Source organism: Clavelina lepadiformis, chromosome 2 (genome assembly GCF_947623445.1).
Source record: "Clavelina lepadiformis chromosome 2, kaClaLepa1.1, whole genome shotgun sequence".
Taxonomy (NCBI): Eukaryota; Metazoa; Chordata; class Ascidiacea; order Aplousobranchia; family Clavelinidae; genus Clavelina; species Clavelina lepadiformis.
Window position 1 is genome coordinate 7,694,406 of NC_135241.1, and position 20,333 is coordinate 7,714,738.

The window sequence follows — 20,333 nt, forward strand, 5'->3', positions numbered from 1 at the left end:
CTGTGTCATACATCAACTCCACGTCTAAAAGAACCAGGAAAAGTGATAGGAATGTTGTGTAATTGCTGCAATTAAGATTTGGCTACATGTACTTGCCGTGACACTTACAGTCATTTAGATGTAGTGTAGGCTAATATTTACATATGTATTTATATAATATTAATATTTATTTGCTACACACACCCAAAAATAAATCATACAAATTCGTGAAGAATCACGATGTGCATAAAGAAGGGTTTCGGTTTAAATTTAAAAGAATTGTTGCCGGTACGGCGTAACGGTAAGAGTCTTTACCCCAAGGTGTCACAAGAATTGAGAAAACTTCTAAGCAAAATTACGCTACAGTTATCCCTTATCAGTTACATGAAATAAGTTATCGTAACATACAAACTTAATCCGGTACAAGCCTATGGCCTATGACTGGTTTGACATGCTTTGAATCATGGGTTTTCAATCCGAGGATCGCGAGACTTTTGTGAAGTTACTGATTTTTCTTAGAAAGTGTATTAATTTTCTTGAAAATATACACATTCCGAGCTAGAGAACACACAATCGCTTACTAAAACGCCAAAAAAATATAAATTATTACAATTTACTATTACATTCGCCATAATATACTGTAGCTCAGGTTCGGCAACCTTTTTCGCACTACGGTGTCCGGCTTATATCAGGCATTATTTTGCGGACCGGTTTTCAATAAAATAACAAATGTCCATTGCTACGACTACACATCCAATTATGATGATTAAGGCTGTTCACTTGAATTTTTTCGGCAACGGGCCCATGCTTATAAAACATTCTATCTGTGGTACTAATGTATTGTTTCTGCGCGGCTCAGAAAAAATTTCTCGCGGACGAGAATTGGGCCACGGACAGGTGGTGGCCGAGCCCTGTGTAGCTAACAGGTGAGCATCAGCGAAGTACAGTTTTTGACAGTGAAAGTGTAACGTAATAAATTTATTGTTCGATAAAGGATTTGACTCAGCAGAAAACGTGCCCCTATTTAGTGGCTGAATAGTATGATAACGTAACTTTTGCTAATGCATGTATGCTGGCAAACAAAATACCGCATACATGTCACAGATGTTTGCCTACTTCTGTCTGTAAGTTCTTTAGGCTACTTGTGTATAGAGCTTATTGTGTATTCAGTGAATTTATTACGTCACAAAAGGGGGCCAATACTTGGCTGGGGGTCACTATTTGGCACTACACCAGTAAGAAAATTATTCTACTTTCACCACTTCAGCTTACGCACGGATATTGTCAACTTGTATTAATTTTACAGATCTCACAAATCCGAATCCTGGTTGCAAATTTAGGTCGAACGTTTTATTTTACAAAATTTAACCAAAAAATTGCAAAACGTTAAAAATTCCACCTGTTTGGCTCACATTAGCAAAAGATAGAAAGTAAAATGTTTGAAAGTGGTTTTGTAATTCCAAAAACGCAAAAACCAAGTTAATTTCTATCATACACCAATAGCCTGTTTTACCCTATAGGCCTATACCTAGTTAGTCAGTTACACATAACTCGACGGCCAGTCAACTAGGCCTAATGTATTCGCAAGCGGAGGAAATAGGAAAAATGGTGTTCTTTTATATTTCTTCGATTAAGAGTATTTATTTGTACATATGTTCTTCATTCATTTATTTTTGTTCAAAAGCGCGGTGGGGATAAAAGATTAAGCCAGTTGTTACTAATACGCGCCAACGAACAGGAAAAAGTGAGAAAGCCGAAAAGGCTTAAAACGTGCTCAAGAAAAATAACGTTAGTAATTGTAGATATAGTACAGTAGTTAGATTATAGATAGCCTATATGCAGTGACAAAAATATGAATGCTGGCAGCCTAATGCTGAGCGTCTCAAACTTTTTAGTTCTGTGACCCCATTTTAGAAACAAAAAATCTATGCGACCCCTTGATGGGTAGCCTACACTTAAAAGATATTAAAACAATAAACGTCTAATTACAAACCTCAAGTTGTGTTTTTGTTTCTGGCAAAATCATACAAATGCACACAATCTAACAAAGTGCAGTAGCTGTAGCTTATCATAATAAAAGAACCACGTAATGGAAACAGCAAAGCGAATAAAAAATGAACAAAAGATAATTCAATTTATTAAAATTGAATTTGTTTCACGACCCCAAAATTCCATTTTGTGACATTTTGCTGGCCTAATGCACATTGGCTTGGTAGGCAATATTTAATTAGCTGGGTACAACTATTCTGTTATCTCAGGTCATGGGAAAATATCACATGTTCGAAGATTTTTTCAGAGTTTGTTGTTAACCCCAGTAGTAACCTAACCTAAATCTATAAACGTATGTAACCTAAATTCCAATTAAACCTTAAATAGATACCGAGCTTAAAGCCCATATTGGAAAGTGTGACACCTGCACGTATGACGTTCATCAACTTGAACCAAGCTTAATTATCTTTAGCCGATTTACAAAAACTGGTTGTTTGAGTGCCAATTTATAATAAAATAACAAATAATTGTGACTTCAATGTATGCAAAAATTGCATCTTTACACATGATATCTCGTTGAAAACTATCGTACTCTCCAATATCAGTAGTGTGACTTGTAGCCGAAGTCGTGTCGGGTGTGCGTTTGTAAGGAAGTTGCAGCCTTCATACCAGAAAAGGAAGAACAAAAGGTGGTTGATCTTCAGTTTTACAAACCGCTCTTTTCCCACTGAAGAACGGTCTCATAGTTTTAGCCTACGCTGGTTTGCCTGTGCCATATAATTTGTCATAGTGGAAACTCTGGTAGCTGCATGCGCTAAGGATATCAACATGCAAGACAAATTTTTTAATCTCCACACTGATTTATAATAAATAAAGAAAAACTGGTTATTAGAAAGTCAATTTATAATAAATAAACAAAGAATTGAGACTTTGCTGCAGGTCATCACGCCTAAATTTGATTTTTTGGTGGCCGCTTTTAGCGAATCAGTTTATGATGATATTTGTTGAAACAAGATATTTCAAGACTGATTTTGGTGCATCAGGAAGCTGCCAAAAACGAGAGCCCACAGGCTTTGCGTTTAGGCTAGTGTTAATTGCAGATTGCAAAATGCACCATTTTGCACACCAACTTTACCTGTCCTGCACCCGGTCACCCCGATTTTGGACATCCTGCAACCCGAGATCCCAATATTGGTGTAATTTTTGCCATTGTTGCTGTGATTTTACTTACTACTTTACACATATGCCTATAGTAAACTACAGTATAGTCGCATTAAACAATCATCCCAGTATCACGATTCACAACCACTTAAATAAGGTTTGAATTATCTCCAAACTTTGCCATATATAGCATTCTGTTTCACTAACACGACCATTTGAAAACTTTTCTGTGGATGGTCGACTTATTGTGATTTTACTATACATATAAAACATCGTTTTTGGTAGATGCACAGCAAAAATTAGTATGTTCAACATTATCCAAGATTACACTAAGATAGCGTGTCAGAAAAATAATTGTGAAAAAGTTTCCAAAAAAGGTTTATGTATTGCGAAGATACAAAGAATTGAATACCCCAAATGTTTCAGTTAATGCATTTAGTTGTTCTATTGTTAGTTGAACTGTTGTTGACAAAATTTAAGTATTTGCCTCCTCTTTCTTTTAATGTAATTGCGTATCTTAGATTAGATATAGGCTTAGATATAGCCTCACTATTAACACAATCACACGATAAGCTATGAAATCACGATCGAAAATGTGAAGTAATAATTGTGTTGTGCCATTTGAATGCTAACATGGGTTAAGAATAATTGTGGGCTGCTCTTTGTTTGATGATAGAGGTTAGGTTTACAAGTGTTTCTTTTCTTCACTTAATGTTGAAGTTAGTGCAAAATCAATTGCCTAATTCAAAAGAAGAATGTTTTGCCATGTTAGAAATATTTCAATTGTCGACATAGGCCAAATTTATTTGGTGTTATCATTAAATGTCTAACAAAGTTTAGTTTTTTTTACCAGTTGGTTACAATTGTATTGTCACTAATTGACTCGTTTTTTGCCCCTGGTGCGGTCCTCTGGCCGTCAATGAAAAGGTGTTTTTTGTCAGATATCTGATTATGTCTTCTATGAAAATTTGGCGTCTGTACACCCCTTCGTAAAAAAGCTTTTTAGATTTGTGAGGGCATAGAAACTGAGTAAATTGCAGAGATATAATTACATATATACACACTAAATTTAATAAAGTCAGTGCTTATACAAACAGGTGCTTGTAATTTAACATTGCATGTTTGGTCATTGTTATGGCATCTCTGCAGTTTGACAATCAAGGAAGCAATCTCATGGACGTCAAAGATACAAATAGTGCAGCAAACAACACTTCCACTTCTATTACTTTGAATAATCAACGTTCATCATGGCAAGACTTACGACGATCTGTTAGAACATCGAGAAAACTTCATGCCCAGTTTGCTAACAAGATACCGCATAACTTTACTTTTGTTCCTCGGAGTAATGGTGAAGGTGAATCTATTTCTGGCAATGAGTCAAGGGTGCTGTTTCTTGGAGTATTGCAAGGTCAGCGGGAGAATACATTGTTATACATCGATGTTCCAACGATGCACTCCCCAGAATTTTTGGACAAACCTGTTGAATGGAAATCAGCTTTGACATATTTTCAGGTAGAATTGCTGGCAGAAATTCTATTTCTTCTTTAACTGGAAGAAGTATTTATATCCGTTTATTTTAATATGTTGCACACATTTTATAAAATAATAAGAAGCCATATTTCATACCCAATTTTATTTAGAAACATCTTATTGCAGGCTTCTTCTCATTCTGAGAAGTACTCCAAGGAAGAGGAGCTTCTGCGAGAGCGGAAACGTCTTTCTGTTCATGGAATAACAAGTTATCAAGTTAGCACCGATAACAGTCGAGTGTTGTTCCCTGCAGCTGGAAGCTTATTTGTTGTTGATCTGGATCAAATAGGAAGGGTACAGAGAAAGTATTCAATTCGAACTGGAATATATTTAACGGTAGCCAGTTAAAACAAGTGTGGTCACATTCATGGCTACACATTCATTCATGTAGCAGGCTTGCTTTCACTAAGCTGATGCTCATTACCACATTATTCTTGTGAAACATCTTTTATTACTTCACCTTTTTGTTGGGGACCTAATGCAAAAACAAATTTATCAATGAGCACTATTTACTAAAAACTAGTCAAAGAATTTTGAACAAATTTTGAGTGTAGTTAGTAATTATTGGCAAAATATGTTGCAAATTAGATGGCCACTAGTTGGATTCAGCTGAAATTGCTACATCATGGAGCAGAGGTGGGCAAACTTTCTGACTCAAGGGCCACATTGGATGTTTAGTTGTAATAGGCTGGTCAGGTCATGAGCATTTATGGAATCATAATTAGTTTGTGACATCACGTTTCTCATGCCTGCATTGCCACGTCTAAACAAAATTCATTGGTAGCTAAGCTAAAACTTTACAGTAAAATTAAGACAAATCTTATCGTGTTCAGGTAATATGTTGGATATTAACCTTTTAATTGCAACATAAAATAACACAAAACATATGTACATAAAGTTTATAAACATGTTTCATCATGTCTTGCACTTTAAAAACAAAAAGCTTTATACTCCCAAATAAATTAATTCCTGTACTCTTAGATTGTTTAACAGTTATCATTGACCACTGCATAACTAAAAACAAGCATCTTATTGGTATAATAAAATTAACTTGGTTCTCGACATACGAAAGCAACTTGAAATAAACGTTTATGATATGTTATTTCACACATCCAATAATGTAAGGCTTATAAACACATCAATTGCGAGCAATACATGAAAATAAATGGTAACAAAGGCTTTGCATTTCTTATTTTATCTGTTTACAGGGAAAATAGTGTTATTGCTTTTTTCGACCATTATATGCAATACATGTATGCCTGCTACTGTATGTTTATTCTCTCAGTTTTTTCTAATGGATGTTATGCGTTGCTTATTACCGTTTTTGGTTGTCTGAATACCTAATTAAGCATGATCAGTTCTATTGTCTCAGTGCATCCAATGTGCAAGCCAAGCAAAACCTAAGTTCATCCTGAATTTCGGTTCATAGGTTTTTAAACTTGTCTGCTGGCGGCGACTTAGTTGATTGACGCTCATGGCTGAAGTCTAAACTTACATGAGATGGGTTTTTAACCACTACCTTTAATGACCTCTAACTTATTTTGGAGTGAGATCACTGGTGTATAGGACAAGTCATTTGTCCTGAACATTGCTGCAAAGTGTTTGTCACAACTTTGACATTTTATTCTTAGTATGCTGAGCCAACCTGCTCTTTCACCTCTCAACAATGTCCGTGTTAAGTTAATATGTATTATATGACTGAACTGGAACAAGATTATTGGGAAAAGCTCTTATCTTTAATTGTTAATTTCTTAAGGGAGTGTGATGTGTGTAGTTCATGTAAATAGTTACAAAAACACTTTCACAGTCATGATTATTTTATGTACATAACTCCTGATATTTATTAAACACAGTGTGTCAGTATCCATTTAAGCAATCTAGTAAACTTTGATATTTTGTTACATTTGATGCGTGGCTTTCTCATTTCAAACACTTATCCATATCCTAGTATTTATGTCACATGGCCACTATTAACTCACTGGATCATTATTCTGCCGCCTTGTGATTCACATCTGAATATTTGTATATTTCATATTTTTGTCAGTTTGATGGGGTTGAACCAACAGAAATATTATCACAATGCAAGGGAAGTAGAATGGATCCGAAAATGTCTCCTGAAAATCCTAAAGTTGTGGCATTTATCCATGAAAATGATATTTGGGTTACACACACAGAAAGTCACATGGAGAAAAGATTGACATACTCACATAAAGGTGGTACATTATCCAGTGAAGTGTTGAATTATTTTTTTAAACTTAAGCTCTGTTTTGTAACAGTTAAATAATGTCCGAACCGACCTGTAGTAAACTTATAATTATCGCTAATTATGATTTTCAGCTTGCAAAAACAGTATTGATGACACTTTTTCAAGTGGAATAGCATCATACATTGTGCAGGAAGAGTTTGATAGATATACTGGATACTGGTGGCAACCCAACAATCCCCCAGGTAATATAAAATCAAAAGCAATACTGCTAAAATTTATTTAATAAATATACAGTATAATACAATTACTATTACAAAATTAAAAATTATTACAATGAATTAATTATTGGTTACACTATTATGAGTTTAGATAAGCATCGGATTCTGTATGAACTGGTGGATGAAAGTGATGTGGAAGTGTTACACATCACCAATCCTCTTGCTCAGCCTGGCATAGATTCCTACAGATACCCTAAAGCAGGTAATCTGCATCGCTGCAATTTATTTCATGTATATTTTAATGAAAATGATAAACCTGCCACGATGGTAATCCATAATGTTTGCTATGGCATATATATAATGAATTCATTTGTAATTATGTATACATACTATTTAAAGTAAAGTCGTGTTGTAAACAAACAATCTGCCAAGATAGGAATCGAGAATGTTTTTTATGGCATATAATATCTAATGATTTCATATGTGATTATGTATACGTACTATTTTCGGTTAATGTTTGTAGGGACTCCAAATGCCAAGGTGTCTTTACGATTACTTGATTTCTCCACCACCAAAGATGGACAGGTACTACTTCTTTTACTAAAAGACGCTAGAACATTACAGAAATTTTTCAAGATGTGAACGTAAATGAACAGTTTTTCGTGTTATAGATTTGTGATGTGGTTACATGGAAATTATCTGAGTCACTTCATGACATGTTTCCGTGGATGGAGTACATTGTGAGAATTGACTGGCTTCCTAGTGGAAAGGGGTTTGTTTAGACTTTACAACATATCTGTCAAATCCATAAGCTTAGTCTTCTTTGTTGTCATTAAATTGTTTTCAATATGTTATATTACTAAATTTATTGTATATGTACTAAATTATTTTTATGCTGGGTTTTAGAATTTGGGCTCAGTTACTGGACAGGCTTCAGCAAAAAAGTATAATTGTGTACATACCGTTATCACAATTTGATCGTGTTGTGCCAAGCAATACACCAGATGATACCATATCTTGTCGAAATGGCAACGACGTTGAGATGAGTGCAGTAGATGATTGTGGTTCAAGCAGCACTTTACATTCATCATCAATTAGCCAAAATTCTGTGAAGATTCTTTATGAAGAAACCTCATCAGTTTGGATAAATGTGAGATATTTGCGAGTTGTATGCTTTTTTGGAAACTGGTCCTTTTCATGTGGCAAATTATATACCTGAGCTTTTTATGCTGTTGAGTATGGTATATTACTTATGCTGTGTGAGTATTCCTAGTTTGAAAAAATTGATAAGCTCAGTTACAACCTTTCTATGAATTTTATGGAATTTGACACGAGATTCCAACATTTTATACTCAACATAATGTGCCTAATGATTTATCGTAGGTTCTGTCTCTTCATTTGGGATATCCTTATTACAACTGTTTGCATATTTTGAGTAATTCTCGATTACTAAATTTCAGATACAGAATCTCAAACCAGAATTTCAAATAAGTATTGACAAAATAATGATCTTAGGTATATTGAACTCTTATAAAACCAAAATATGGGGCATCATTAATTGAATTTGAATGCCAAACCAAGTTATCAAAATACAGTAAATTCGTGTTGCAAACAACCAACTTGTTTTTTGTAAACTTTTCACCAATTTATGAAGAGAATCAAACCACTTTATAACCTTTTACATCTTTGTATAGAAATAAATTATGGGCTTATAGTATAACTAAATACATGTATGTGGTAATATATGTATTAACTAAAAGATGGTTTGAGAGTTTTGCATTTAATATAATAACGTTAATTACTTGCAGTCTCTAACTAAAAGTTACCTTTCTATTATTAAAATGAATAAGCTATAAAGTACAATCTACCACACCCTAACTGAGCTATCAACAAATCGGATTAAAATATTGATCAAATTGTGGTTACAATTGTACAAAATTAAAAAAAATTGTTTCAGGGCCCTGGCAATTAATGTTAATATGACGGCCAATTAATACTTTGTTACAAAATAACTGCTAAGGATGGTATGTGTGTTATTAATTTGATTTATGTCAAAATAAAGTTTACAAATGTATGGTGAAACCTGGCAAGTGGCCAAATAATTATTTTTTGCTTGGAAATAAACTTTCTGCTAACACTGCAGGTTCATGACACATTTTACTTTTTCCAAAACAATCCAATTGATGAGGTCAATTTTATCTGGGCTAGTGAGCAAACTGGCCATCGACATCTTTATCTAATTAATTGTTATCTGAAACGAGCAAATTGTTCAAAACGACTTAGTACTGGAGATTTGGTTGCAGGTAATGTCACTTGAGCAATCATAACTATTCATATGTAAATATATTTCTACCAACCTGTCATGATTCGATTTGCACATTTTGTGTGATTTCATTATTGTTAATATAACTACACATAATACGGCTATATAATTATTGAAGTTGCAGAAATAAACAACTTTTCTTCAGGTGAATCCAAATATTGCCTTAACACTGTCACTCCGTTAACTTCAGGTGATTGGGAAGTTTTGGAGCAAACTGATTCGGTAAGCAAGTTATTCTGTTTAGTCCAATGGTTTCATAAAACAATCATGATTAGAAAAGTTTATTACTTTTTTTAGCTGTGGGTGGATGAATCAAATCAGCAAATGTATTTCATGGCACTGAAAGACACACCTTTGGAAAGCCATTTGTATGTTTTTATACCCTTCTAATCATGTTATAATAATTGGGCAACTTTTTCTATTCTTGTCTGTTTTGATCGTCAATAATTTTCATACATAATGTAGGGCTGCATAAAGTAAATATGGCACTGCAACAAACACTTGGCTTTAACCTTTATTCTCACCATTTTGCCAATCGTTAAACATTTTTAAGACTTACGATTTTGAAAGTTGATAGTAATTGTTAGTTTGGAAACTTTTAAGGTACCAAGCATCTTATGCAAATCCGGGATCAACAGTACGCTTAACACATAGTTGTTCATCTCACAATGTAGCAATGAGCAAAGTAAGTGACAAAAATATGCATATTTTATGTATTATCAAAATCATTGTCTCTTTGAAAGACACGTATAAACTACCATGATAAACTCATAATGCAGTTACTTTTATTTGAAAATAATTTCACTTGAATGCTTTGCAGAATTGCCAGCAATTTATCACTGTATCAAGCAGTATAAATGAGTTGTACACCGTCAAGGTATATAATCTCTCACCTCGCCCTATAGCTGTTGTCAACATGATGGAGCCAAGTATGGTATTTGTGACTAACTAAAATATTGAAGAATATTTTGATTGTATATAGAACTTTCTTGATACTTTAGTCAATGATTCATAATCGTTATTTATGTAGGTATTTCTCCGGAATATGTTCCTCCAGAGCTTTTTTCTTTCACGAATAGTTCTGGTGATTTAATTCATGGAATTTATTACAAACCGCGTGACATTATACCAGAGAAGAAATACCCTACGGTCTTATTCGTATACGGTGGCCCTCACGTAAGTTGCTCATTTCTTCTACCTCTCGACTTGTCTAGCTGGATGCAAGGCCTTATTCTCAAAAGAATCTTCTAACAACAGCTATAATATGCTAATCTATGTAAAAAGTGGTTCGACTATGCTTTTTCTGAAGAAATTCATTTTCATTTTTGTCTATTTTAACAGCATTATACGGAGCCTTAAGGATGTACGTTGTAGCATAATTCAGTGGTTCCCAAAGTATGGCTCGCGACCCAAACAAGGGTCTCGAAGGCCAAAAAAAGGGTCGTGTTAAGTGGACCATACTACCACCGCTTGTCTGTATTTGTCTGTAGCGCAGGTACTTAAGAAAGGGGTAAATTGCTGACATTGAAAACGAACTTGGCAAGTTACTGCCAAAAATCATCTATACAATGGTTATTTTATGTGTTAAAATGTGCTATTTGAGGCATAGGTGGTGAAATGTTCATCAAACTCGGGTTTGGGTCGTGTTTAAAAAATTTTGGGAACCACTGACATAATGAGTCCTAAGAACAAATTCTCGAAATATCATGTTTTGTAAAACAGGATTCAGTTTCCTGTGAATAGTAAAGTGTTTTTTGTCTACAAGACATTTTTAACTATATTCCTAATTCATCTAATCCCAAATGGTTAGGAATTTTGTCGTATTGTGTTGGTTTGACAATTGTGATCTTACTTGAATCCACCATTAGTTTTTTAGTTCCATTTTAGACATCAAAGAAAATTACTTCAAGAACTTGAATAAGTTTTAAAACTACTCCACAGTTAAATACGATCCAAGAAATCTTGAATAATAATTGCATATTCTGTATTGTACTTTCCCAGCCATACACAACATTATTGCTTCTTAGGTACAGTTGGTGTCAAATTCCTTTAAAGGTTTGAGATATCAGCGGCTTTACACACTTTCATCCCTTGGATATGTTGTTATTGCAATCGATGGACGTGGATCAACACACAGGGGCTTACAGTTCGAAGGTCATCTGAAACACAAAATGGTAAACGTTTCAGCATTGTTTCCTTCAGTTTTGGAATATGTGGTTAAACAGATTAGTGCATTATGCGTGCATGAGATATACACACTCATGACTGATTGTATCTGCGGAATGCAAGATATAGTTTGAAGTATTATAGATTTGTTATTATTACCTTGCACAATGGTTCTTTAACTTGTTGAAGGAATGAAGGTACTGAACCTTGCAAGTTTTGCACATGTATTTGCCAAACCTTTTGTTAAAATCTTGAAACAAATATCACCCACACACACACTTGCATCCTGATCTCTGCTTAACCCTTGGAATTCAATGGAACACAGTTTAAGAACCATTGATCTTGTATGTAGGTACATATTTGTTAACAACACTTTTCTTTATTGATAGGGGCAGATTGAAATAAATGACCAGGTGGAAGGTATACTGAGTCTAGCCAAAAAGGTTGATTTTATTGATCTGGATCGAGTAGCTATTCATGGATGGTCATATGGTAACCTTGTTTAATAATACAAATATGTAGAATTGCACATACACAATATTCAACTAAATCTTGAGCTCTGAATTTTACCAATCATTCTCAATTTAAACTAACTGTTCACTTTATTTTAGGTGGTTATTTGTCTTTGATGGGACTTGCACAAAGGCCAGATATTTTTAAGGTGTGTAGTTTGAAAAATATACTTCATTTTGTCAGCAATAGCCGTATGTATTGTAATTGGGCCTGTGGAAACTGCGTGGTTAAGTGCTGTCTTTTTACTGCAGTTGTTTTCTTCTAACTAAATTGCCTTATGTAGGTTGCAGTTGCTGGTGCTCCAGTTGTGTGCTGGGAACATTACGATACAGGCTACACTGAAAGATACATGGGAACTCCTCAGTCAAATCCAGATGGTTATTTTGATGGCTCAGTGCTAAATTGTCTGAATAAGTTTCCCAATGAGTGAGTAGTTTCGCTCCGCATATGTCAGGTTCTAGTCTTGTGAAATTTCTGTGGTTACTATTTACACATCAAAGTTCTGTTCGCAGACCGAATCGTTTGCTGATTGTTCATGGACTAATTGACGAAAACGTGCATTTTGTACACACTGCGCATCTAGTGAACGCGTTTGTGAAGCATTGCAAGCCTTATCAACTTCAGGTAAGTTGAGATGCATGCTGCATTTTAGCGCAATTGTTAAGATTAAAGCGCTTGGAACTAAAATTAACACCCTTCCAGTGCTGCACAGAAGTTACTTTTCATTGACGTCTTTTTTAAACTTTCAGATATATCCTGGCGAAAGACACGGTATACGAAGTCCAGACAGCAATGAACATTTCGAAGTGGTCGTTATTTCATTTCTGCAACAGTATTTATGATTTTTATTCCCGTTAGTAGTCATCAGCCGCATTGCTCCGTTTTATCAAAGGCTCTGTTGGTGGAATAATGATCAGTTGTAATCGAAAAGAAGTTACTTGACATGTCTTTAATATCTCCCTTTCCAAAAAGATGTGATTAGATTTCATCCTATTTCTATAAGGTTATTATATTTTAATGAATTTCTTAGTTTTTAATTGGGAAAAACAATGCCATGCCAACTTCTTATCCCGTAAGTTGGCCGTTTATTTTATTTTACGCTGGTTCGCTTCAGTAAAAGGATAGTTTTGTTCTTGTCGTGTAATGCTATCGTGGTGTTTCGAAAATTTCTTAAGCAATTTATTTTGCAAAGTTTTAAGTTTTAAATAAGCCGTCTCGTATTACTGCTGAACACCACGATACCTCCACAGATTTTACGTAATATACTGGAGGCAGGCTGCACCGTAAGAGAATATTTATTAAAGTTCTATTTCTGTATCCAGAAGTGTTTTCATTCTCTTGTAAATGCTTGTTGCTCGTTCGTGTTGTGCGCATAGCAAACTATTCCCTGTGCTCAAAACTGTTGCGAGTTTTAAATCCCTTTTCTACTCAATCCTAACAGTATGCGGCAGTTACGTAGTTAAGTGACCTTGTATGTCTGTAATTGCATTTTAAGGAACAGTGTTGCCTATCGCGTTTAAGTTCAAAGAAATAATATGTCTCGTAATAGCGGTGTAAAAAATTGACAAGCACATGTTGCTTATCTTGCATTAAAATATAAATAAAGTGCTGACACATTATCGCGTTAAATTGGTGGGCTCTTTGATAAGCTGATTCGAGTCGATGCTGTGGTATGGAGCAGCTATTTTTTGTTTGCTCGAAATAGTTCTGTAGATGACGTCGTTGTTAAAAAGACCTTTGAGAAATGCGTGTGTTTTCTGATATAATTTCGTATCGCGTTAACTGCTTATTGATCTAGCCAATAGTTTTTAGTTGGTTTATATTGGTTGCGCGTTGTCAATTTTGGCAAAGACTTCTGGACTGATGTGCTTCATTTTTAACAATTCAATTTTCTGGTTAGGCCTACACTTACACCTAGGCTAGTGTATAGTGAGGTCAGGCGGGCCAATTGGCCCTTTCCTGCGAATCATTTCATTGTCAGGTCACCATAAATGGGTCATTTAGTTTGACACAGAAGTTAAAAGGTATCGTACAAAAAATACGAATTTATATGTCTAAATCGAGTATATTCCAGCGACGCCGTAGCTTTGGTCTCCATCTGGACGAGATGGAGCCCCTCTATTTGCGTTCTGGTTTGCATAGAAACTCATTTTGAAGTGTATGAAGAACACAAGGTTCAAATTTGAGTGGGGAAGCTTGACACTATAACCTGCATCTGCATGGTTTTACATTCATGTGAAGTCGATACAAATGAAACCAAAATCTAAAATTTTTTATTTAATCTGATTTTTTTAGTTACACCACGTTATTAACGTTAAATGTTATAAAAACGTCCTTAAAACAAAAATTTTGTGAAACGTTTGCAGTAAGTTATTTATATATAGCTACAGAAGTTTAGTCTTTGAGCAGAAAACGTAGAACCTTTCGATTTTTGTACGATTTTAGCTTGCGCTGGAACAAAGGCATTTTGATTAATGTCTGTATAATGTGTGAATTTATGGTGGTGCTGGCAACGGGTCGTTTACTGATTAGGCCTATGTATCTAAGAAGCCGTATATGCTGAAATTTTGCGTTATCCATGATTTTGTTGGACGTCTTACGTAATGATTAAGGAAGTGTGTTAGAATTAGACTATTCAGAGGCCAGCATTGCTGGTGTTGTTTTTCAATGCCGGGATTACCCTAGCAAACGGCGCGTTAAAAACTTGCAGGTCGCATGTTTAGGTTACCCTAAAATTCCTAAATTGTAGGTGAAATTTGAGTTTTTTGCCCAAAATTGCAGTCTTAACTTTAACATTCTATTGCAAGAGTTAGAGATATGTGATTTTATAAGAATTTCATGAAATAATAGCCTAAGGCATACAAAATTTCAGGGAGCCCCATGCGGGATTTTTCGATTAATTGCATTTTTAATAATTTCACATTATAATAAAATAAACAAAGCAATTAGACCTTTTCACAAGCATATACGGCGCCTTAAGAATTAGTAGCTTACCTATTTGTGCAAGAGCCCAAAGTTACTCGCCTGGGCCCGCATTGCGCTCTACACGTCCCAGCTTAGTGCTTACACCATTCCTGAAACAAGGCAACTCTGCGTAGCCTACTCATGAACATTATAGCACGATGCTTCCAGCGCAACTTGTTTAGTTTGGATACTTTGCGTTTGGAAAGCTAACATTCCAATCTAAGCAACCCTGAATTAATGCAAGTTTCAACACCTATAACCTCGTTTTGTGTAAATGCAACTTTTAGGGACTTACTCTCGAGTCACGGTTGAATGCTTCTAATATTTTTCAACGCTTAGGCTACCTCCAATGGAGACGTCACCTTGTATGTTAATAAGTTGTTTCTATTGGATGCTACCGAGTGTAGATTCCTTAAAACATTGGTGGATAGGCTGAGGTTATCGCAACATTTTTGTGATATAGGCTAGCCTAGTAGTAAAATTCGTTTAGTGACTCCCTCTTTTCTTCTATTTTATTGCAGGAGAAAAGCTAACCGTTACTAAACAAGCTCAGCTCGTTACAATATACAGTCGACTCCGCTTAATTCGGACACTTTGGTTCCGCTCACTTTTGGCCGAATTAAGCGGAGAAACGGCTTTGTCCGAATTAAGCGGAAAATCAATTGTTCGTTTCATGGTCATGCATAAAGGCAAAAAACGCATTTAAAATACTGTAGTGTTGCGTAATAAATGAATTGCAGCTGCGCTATACTGCAGTAACTGGCACTGATCGCATAAAACGTTTTCGTTTACTTTAGTGAGCAATTTCACTTTTTGTGCTAAACTTTTCTGTACAATTTTGTCCTACAAGATGGACGCAATTGTACCGAAGTAAAAGCGACTATGAAGCTGGCACGGCGTTATATGAGTTCATTGTCGATTGTTACTGCATCGATCGTCATTGTTTCACCATAATCACTCATAATGCAATTGAATCTTGTCTTAAAACGAACGAAGTGCTGTTTATTGTGTCATAACCTAACGATGGAATTGCGAACCTGTGTCCGAATTAAGCGGAGAATTGTCCGAATTAACAGGAGTTTTTTACGTTCAATTTTTACTTTTGTTCCGTTCCCGAGCATTTTGGCCGAATAAAGCGGTTGTCCGGGTTATCCGGTGTCCGAATTAAGCGGATTCGACTGTAGTTCTAATTGCGGAAATAATTAGCTTCGTAGTGATTGACAGGAAATTTCACCTGGCAATATAAATCTTTAATTTTCTTTAAAAAGAATTCTCTGGAAACTTTATCGGCTAAGCTTCTTTTTTAATTTGCACAAAAGTTAACGTTCGGATAAATCTAGGAGTAGAGCTCGGGTACGTTAGTGCACTTAAAATTAGTGAGGCTCGTGTTCGGCACATCTGAACTACATGTTTCGTGTTTCTACAGCAAAATTACCCCGATCAAGTTAACTTTAACAGAGACGTTATGATAATTTCTGGACAAGGTTCCTCCCATTTGGGAAAAGGTAAGTTTAAATGATAGCCTACTGCTTTAAAACAACAGTTAGGCATACTACAATCACAGTTAAACGATGAGTTCGTACGCCGTTGAAACGGTCGCCATATCTTCATGCAACGATCCGCCTATGTTACGCAATTTTTATGGTGGTATGGGATTGTTAGCTACTGTTTGTCGCGATAATCTTTATCCGGGGACTAAGGAAAGTCTTTTGCCAGACCTAAACCCGGCGATGAATCCTCATCGCTCGAGCCCTGGTTACCAATTTGTTAGTAATGTAACTTACATTGTAAGTTACATTACCCAACTTCAGGAAACTTTTATAAGTTTTCTTACATTGTGTAAACGTAGTCATCAAAGCCATCTGTTCTACGGAATCCTATCAAACAGTTTCTTAAATAACATAAGGCGGGATAATAAAAAACTACACGATGGCTATGTATAAAAATTGTGGATATCGGTTGAGGCTATCACGATTGGGGCTAATGGTAACTTAGTTGGTACTGTTAGATTTACTAACAGTAACAACACGGATTTAGGTATTTAGCAACATGTACTGAAATAAAACACAAGAAAACCTGCTGTGTAGATGGATCTTAATAAAAGAGCTTATTTGCTCAGCAAAAAGAAGAATGTACAAAAGACAAAAAAGATCCGATGCAATATACCGTAGCCTTATTTCTCTGTTGGTAGGTATAAGTACTCTGCCGCTATCTAGCGGCCAGTTTACAAACTCTGAAACATGTTCATTTAAATCAGGTCATTTCTGCGTTTACTGTAGTTGGCTATGTTTTCAGAATCGGTTTTGTTTGAAGAAAAAGCTGTGCCAGTTGATAATAGCTATCGCACGAGCAATTGTTTATGTTGTTCCCAGCCTAGGCTATATTAAAGGTTAGCTTAGCATGGATAAGAAAACAGAATTTGCAGAAACGCGAGCGAGCTTGCAACCGCGAGCTTGCACTCGTATTACAAGAAGCACAACATTGGTAGCCTATAGTGTGCCCTGATGCTATAGCTAACCCCTTGCCGTTAGCCTTTGTTAGTATTGTGGTAAAAGCTTCAATGCAGCTGAAGAATATTTTAAATCACGATCGATCTCAAGAAAATCAACCATAAACAGACAAGTTAAGTTAAATAATGTTTAAGATTTTTGTAAGCTTGGAATCGGCTAAATACTAAACAGCCAAACACAATTTTTTTGTTAATTTTATAGCCCATAGGCTAAAACCTCATACAAAAAGTATAGATTAATACGAAATTGGATTTCACAAAATGCCTGAAAACCTGAAAGAGCCTAAAAAACTGAAACAAAGAAAATATTGCAGAAGTGCACGTAACCTTGTGATGCATTTTTATACTAGACCCCAGCTACTCAAATTGTGACGTCATTTGCTGTGCACTTATGCACTAGACCCGAAAATAGACCTATAGTTGGAAAACACTGTTTTCAATTTCAGACCTTTCATGCTTTTAGTTGGTTTTATGAAATTTACCTGCACTTCGGTTCAAAGTATTCTAATACATAGCCTATATAGTATTAGCCCACACTTTCTGTATAGTGATATTACTTCAGTCTTGGTTTACTGCTTTAGGTGCGGTTCATGGTAACGAGTCATGCTTTTGCATATTTCTGAAATGATGATTTTTCATTTTTGACAGGAATTTCGGGTCAAAAAGAAACAAAACAACGATAACAAAAAGTAAAAAATCAAAAATTGTAATTGCAGTTTCCTCAGATGAAGGCGAAGCAAATCAATTCACGGAATTTGACATTAAATTGACAAAATACAGATATTACTCGCACACACCATTGTTAGTAATCGCCAGGCTAACCAGAGCTCACTGCGTCGCACCTCACAAAAACGCAGTTTTCGGCGTGTCGCTTTTGGTAGTCCGATTATCTAAGAAAGTAGCAGTGTTTTCTTTATTGCATCAATCAATCAATGTGACGAGTGAAATTGTTTGAATTCGCTAGTAGCAAGATCCGGAAGAAAGTTTGTTTTTGTCGCAACGAGTAAGTTTTTCAAGCTTGTATCCAGCAAGAGGTTTCTGCGAGCTGATTTTATTTGTTTCATTGCTGAGAAGGACTGCTCGCACATATACGTAGTGATGAACATGGATATAATTCGGTTCGTTTCTTTTTTCAAATATGGAAATTGCTCATGATTAAGTTCCTGCCAAAACTGCAAGACAGATGTACTATAATTATCATTGGTATCGCTTTTGGGGGCTTTGCTTTGCAGATTTTCGTCACACTGAAGTTGCAATAGTTCCAGTTGAAATTTAAATAAAGATGACCCCCTTAAAAGTAGCCCAAATAATAGCAATACTAGACTTCACGATGAAATGTGATGCAACAATGAGCCAAAATAAAAACTCTTGGCCCACATTTGGGCCGCGGCCCACAGTTTGCCGACCACTGATATTAAATATGTCTTTTTCTTTTAATCTGAAGATAGTTTTTAAAGATGATTGCGATTGATTGATCGGGTCCGGTGTACAAGTGCACAACCACAGGATGCCTTAGTATACTAGACCCCAGCTACGTAAATTGTGATGTCATCGGGTTGTGCACTTGTATACTAGACCCAATTGATGTATAAAATGTATTAGGATGCTGTTGATGTAGAAAATATGCGGAAAACCTAAATTTGTCTTTCCTGTGACGTGTTATAGACACACATAGATACAAGTATTTTGGCGTAGCAACTGTAGGTTACTTGCAACAGTTGTAGCTTGTACCTTTATAATTTTTCTCACTTAATTTTTTACCTAAATTTGCTTTAACCTTGTTATATAATTGCTATTAATTAGCTACTACCTTATAAAATTTAACTTAACTGTTCGCATTCCCCCCTAACCCAGCCAGCCAGTTCTCGAACAATGTAATCTGCCAGGAAATTCATCACCAATTCATCATATTTATTGAAAGGATCACAACTTGTCTTAAAAACTGTACAAGTGTTGCCTTCTACAGCAGCTTATATATTGCATTTTTACATACATTGGGTTGCCATCTGAGTAGAACAAAAAATAAGCATGCTGTTCTGCGATGACATTGTGATGGTCTCTTGTAAAAATTCTTTATTGCAAGCTTTTATGTATATAATGGTTTTTGCCAAATTCTTTGGTTTTAAACTTTCAATCTGCCACAGTTTAAAATGAAACACTTATAAAGGAGTTTCCTTCTGCTAAGCGTTTACAAGATTAGTCATGTTCAATAAAAAATTAACTAACAGAAAGTAAGTTTTACTTATTAATTTATTTGGTCAAAATAGTAACTAAATCGCTAATATTTTGCACCACCATCAGTGTAGCACTAAGCTGGCAGTTTACTTCACTACATTGCCATAATTAGAAGAGTACTTTGCTATACCAAATGTAAATAGATTGGTTATTACCAACAATCTATTGTTATTTTTGTGGTTGGTAGAATGCATTGTTTTATAACCTGATCAAAAGCCTGCCGTGAAAATTTTGAAAGCAACTTAGTAGCTTTTCAATCTTCGATCAAAGTAACCGAAATGATGAAAATATTTCAAGACAAATTAAGAACACAACTCAAAAATAATCACATTTCTTAGAAGCAAGCACGTTAATATTTTCTAAGACACTGCTTGAAAATAAGCACAAATCATAAAAATGAACAAGGAATGGTAAACCTTTGTATATTTTATATATATATATATATATATAGATATGTTTTCTTTGTCTTTGAGGCCCACTTAATGTTGTTTTTTGCACCCCTAGTATACCTTTCCACACACGCAGTTCAATTCTTTGCAC

General features: G+C 35.2%; 1 protein-coding gene across 1 annotated transcript; it reads left to right on the plus strand.

The window, feature by feature from the left end:
* The first annotated feature begins 4,214 nt into the window (after positions 1 to 4,214).
* LOC143446004 (dipeptidyl peptidase 9-like) lies at positions 4,215 to 13,704 on the plus strand. Its single transcript, XM_076945441.1, has 20 exons — positions 4,215 to 4,641; positions 4,786 to 4,953; positions 6,704 to 6,872; positions 6,997 to 7,107; positions 7,235 to 7,345; positions 7,607 to 7,668; positions 7,755 to 7,855; positions 7,990 to 8,233; positions 9,227 to 9,386; positions 9,552 to 9,628; positions 9,704 to 9,774; positions 10,010 to 10,091; positions 10,227 to 10,335; positions 10,437 to 10,582; positions 11,434 to 11,580; positions 11,962 to 12,064; positions 12,184 to 12,233; positions 12,369 to 12,511; positions 12,598 to 12,709; positions 12,835 to 13,704. The coding sequence occupies exons 1-20, from the start codon at positions 4,264 to 4,266 to the stop codon at positions 12,925 to 12,927; spliced, it is 2,637 nt and encodes an 878-aa protein (XP_076801556.1). The 5' UTR covers positions 4,215 to 4,263; the 3' UTR covers positions 12,928 to 13,704.
* The last annotated feature ends 6,629 nt before the right edge of the window (positions 13,705 to 20,333 follow it).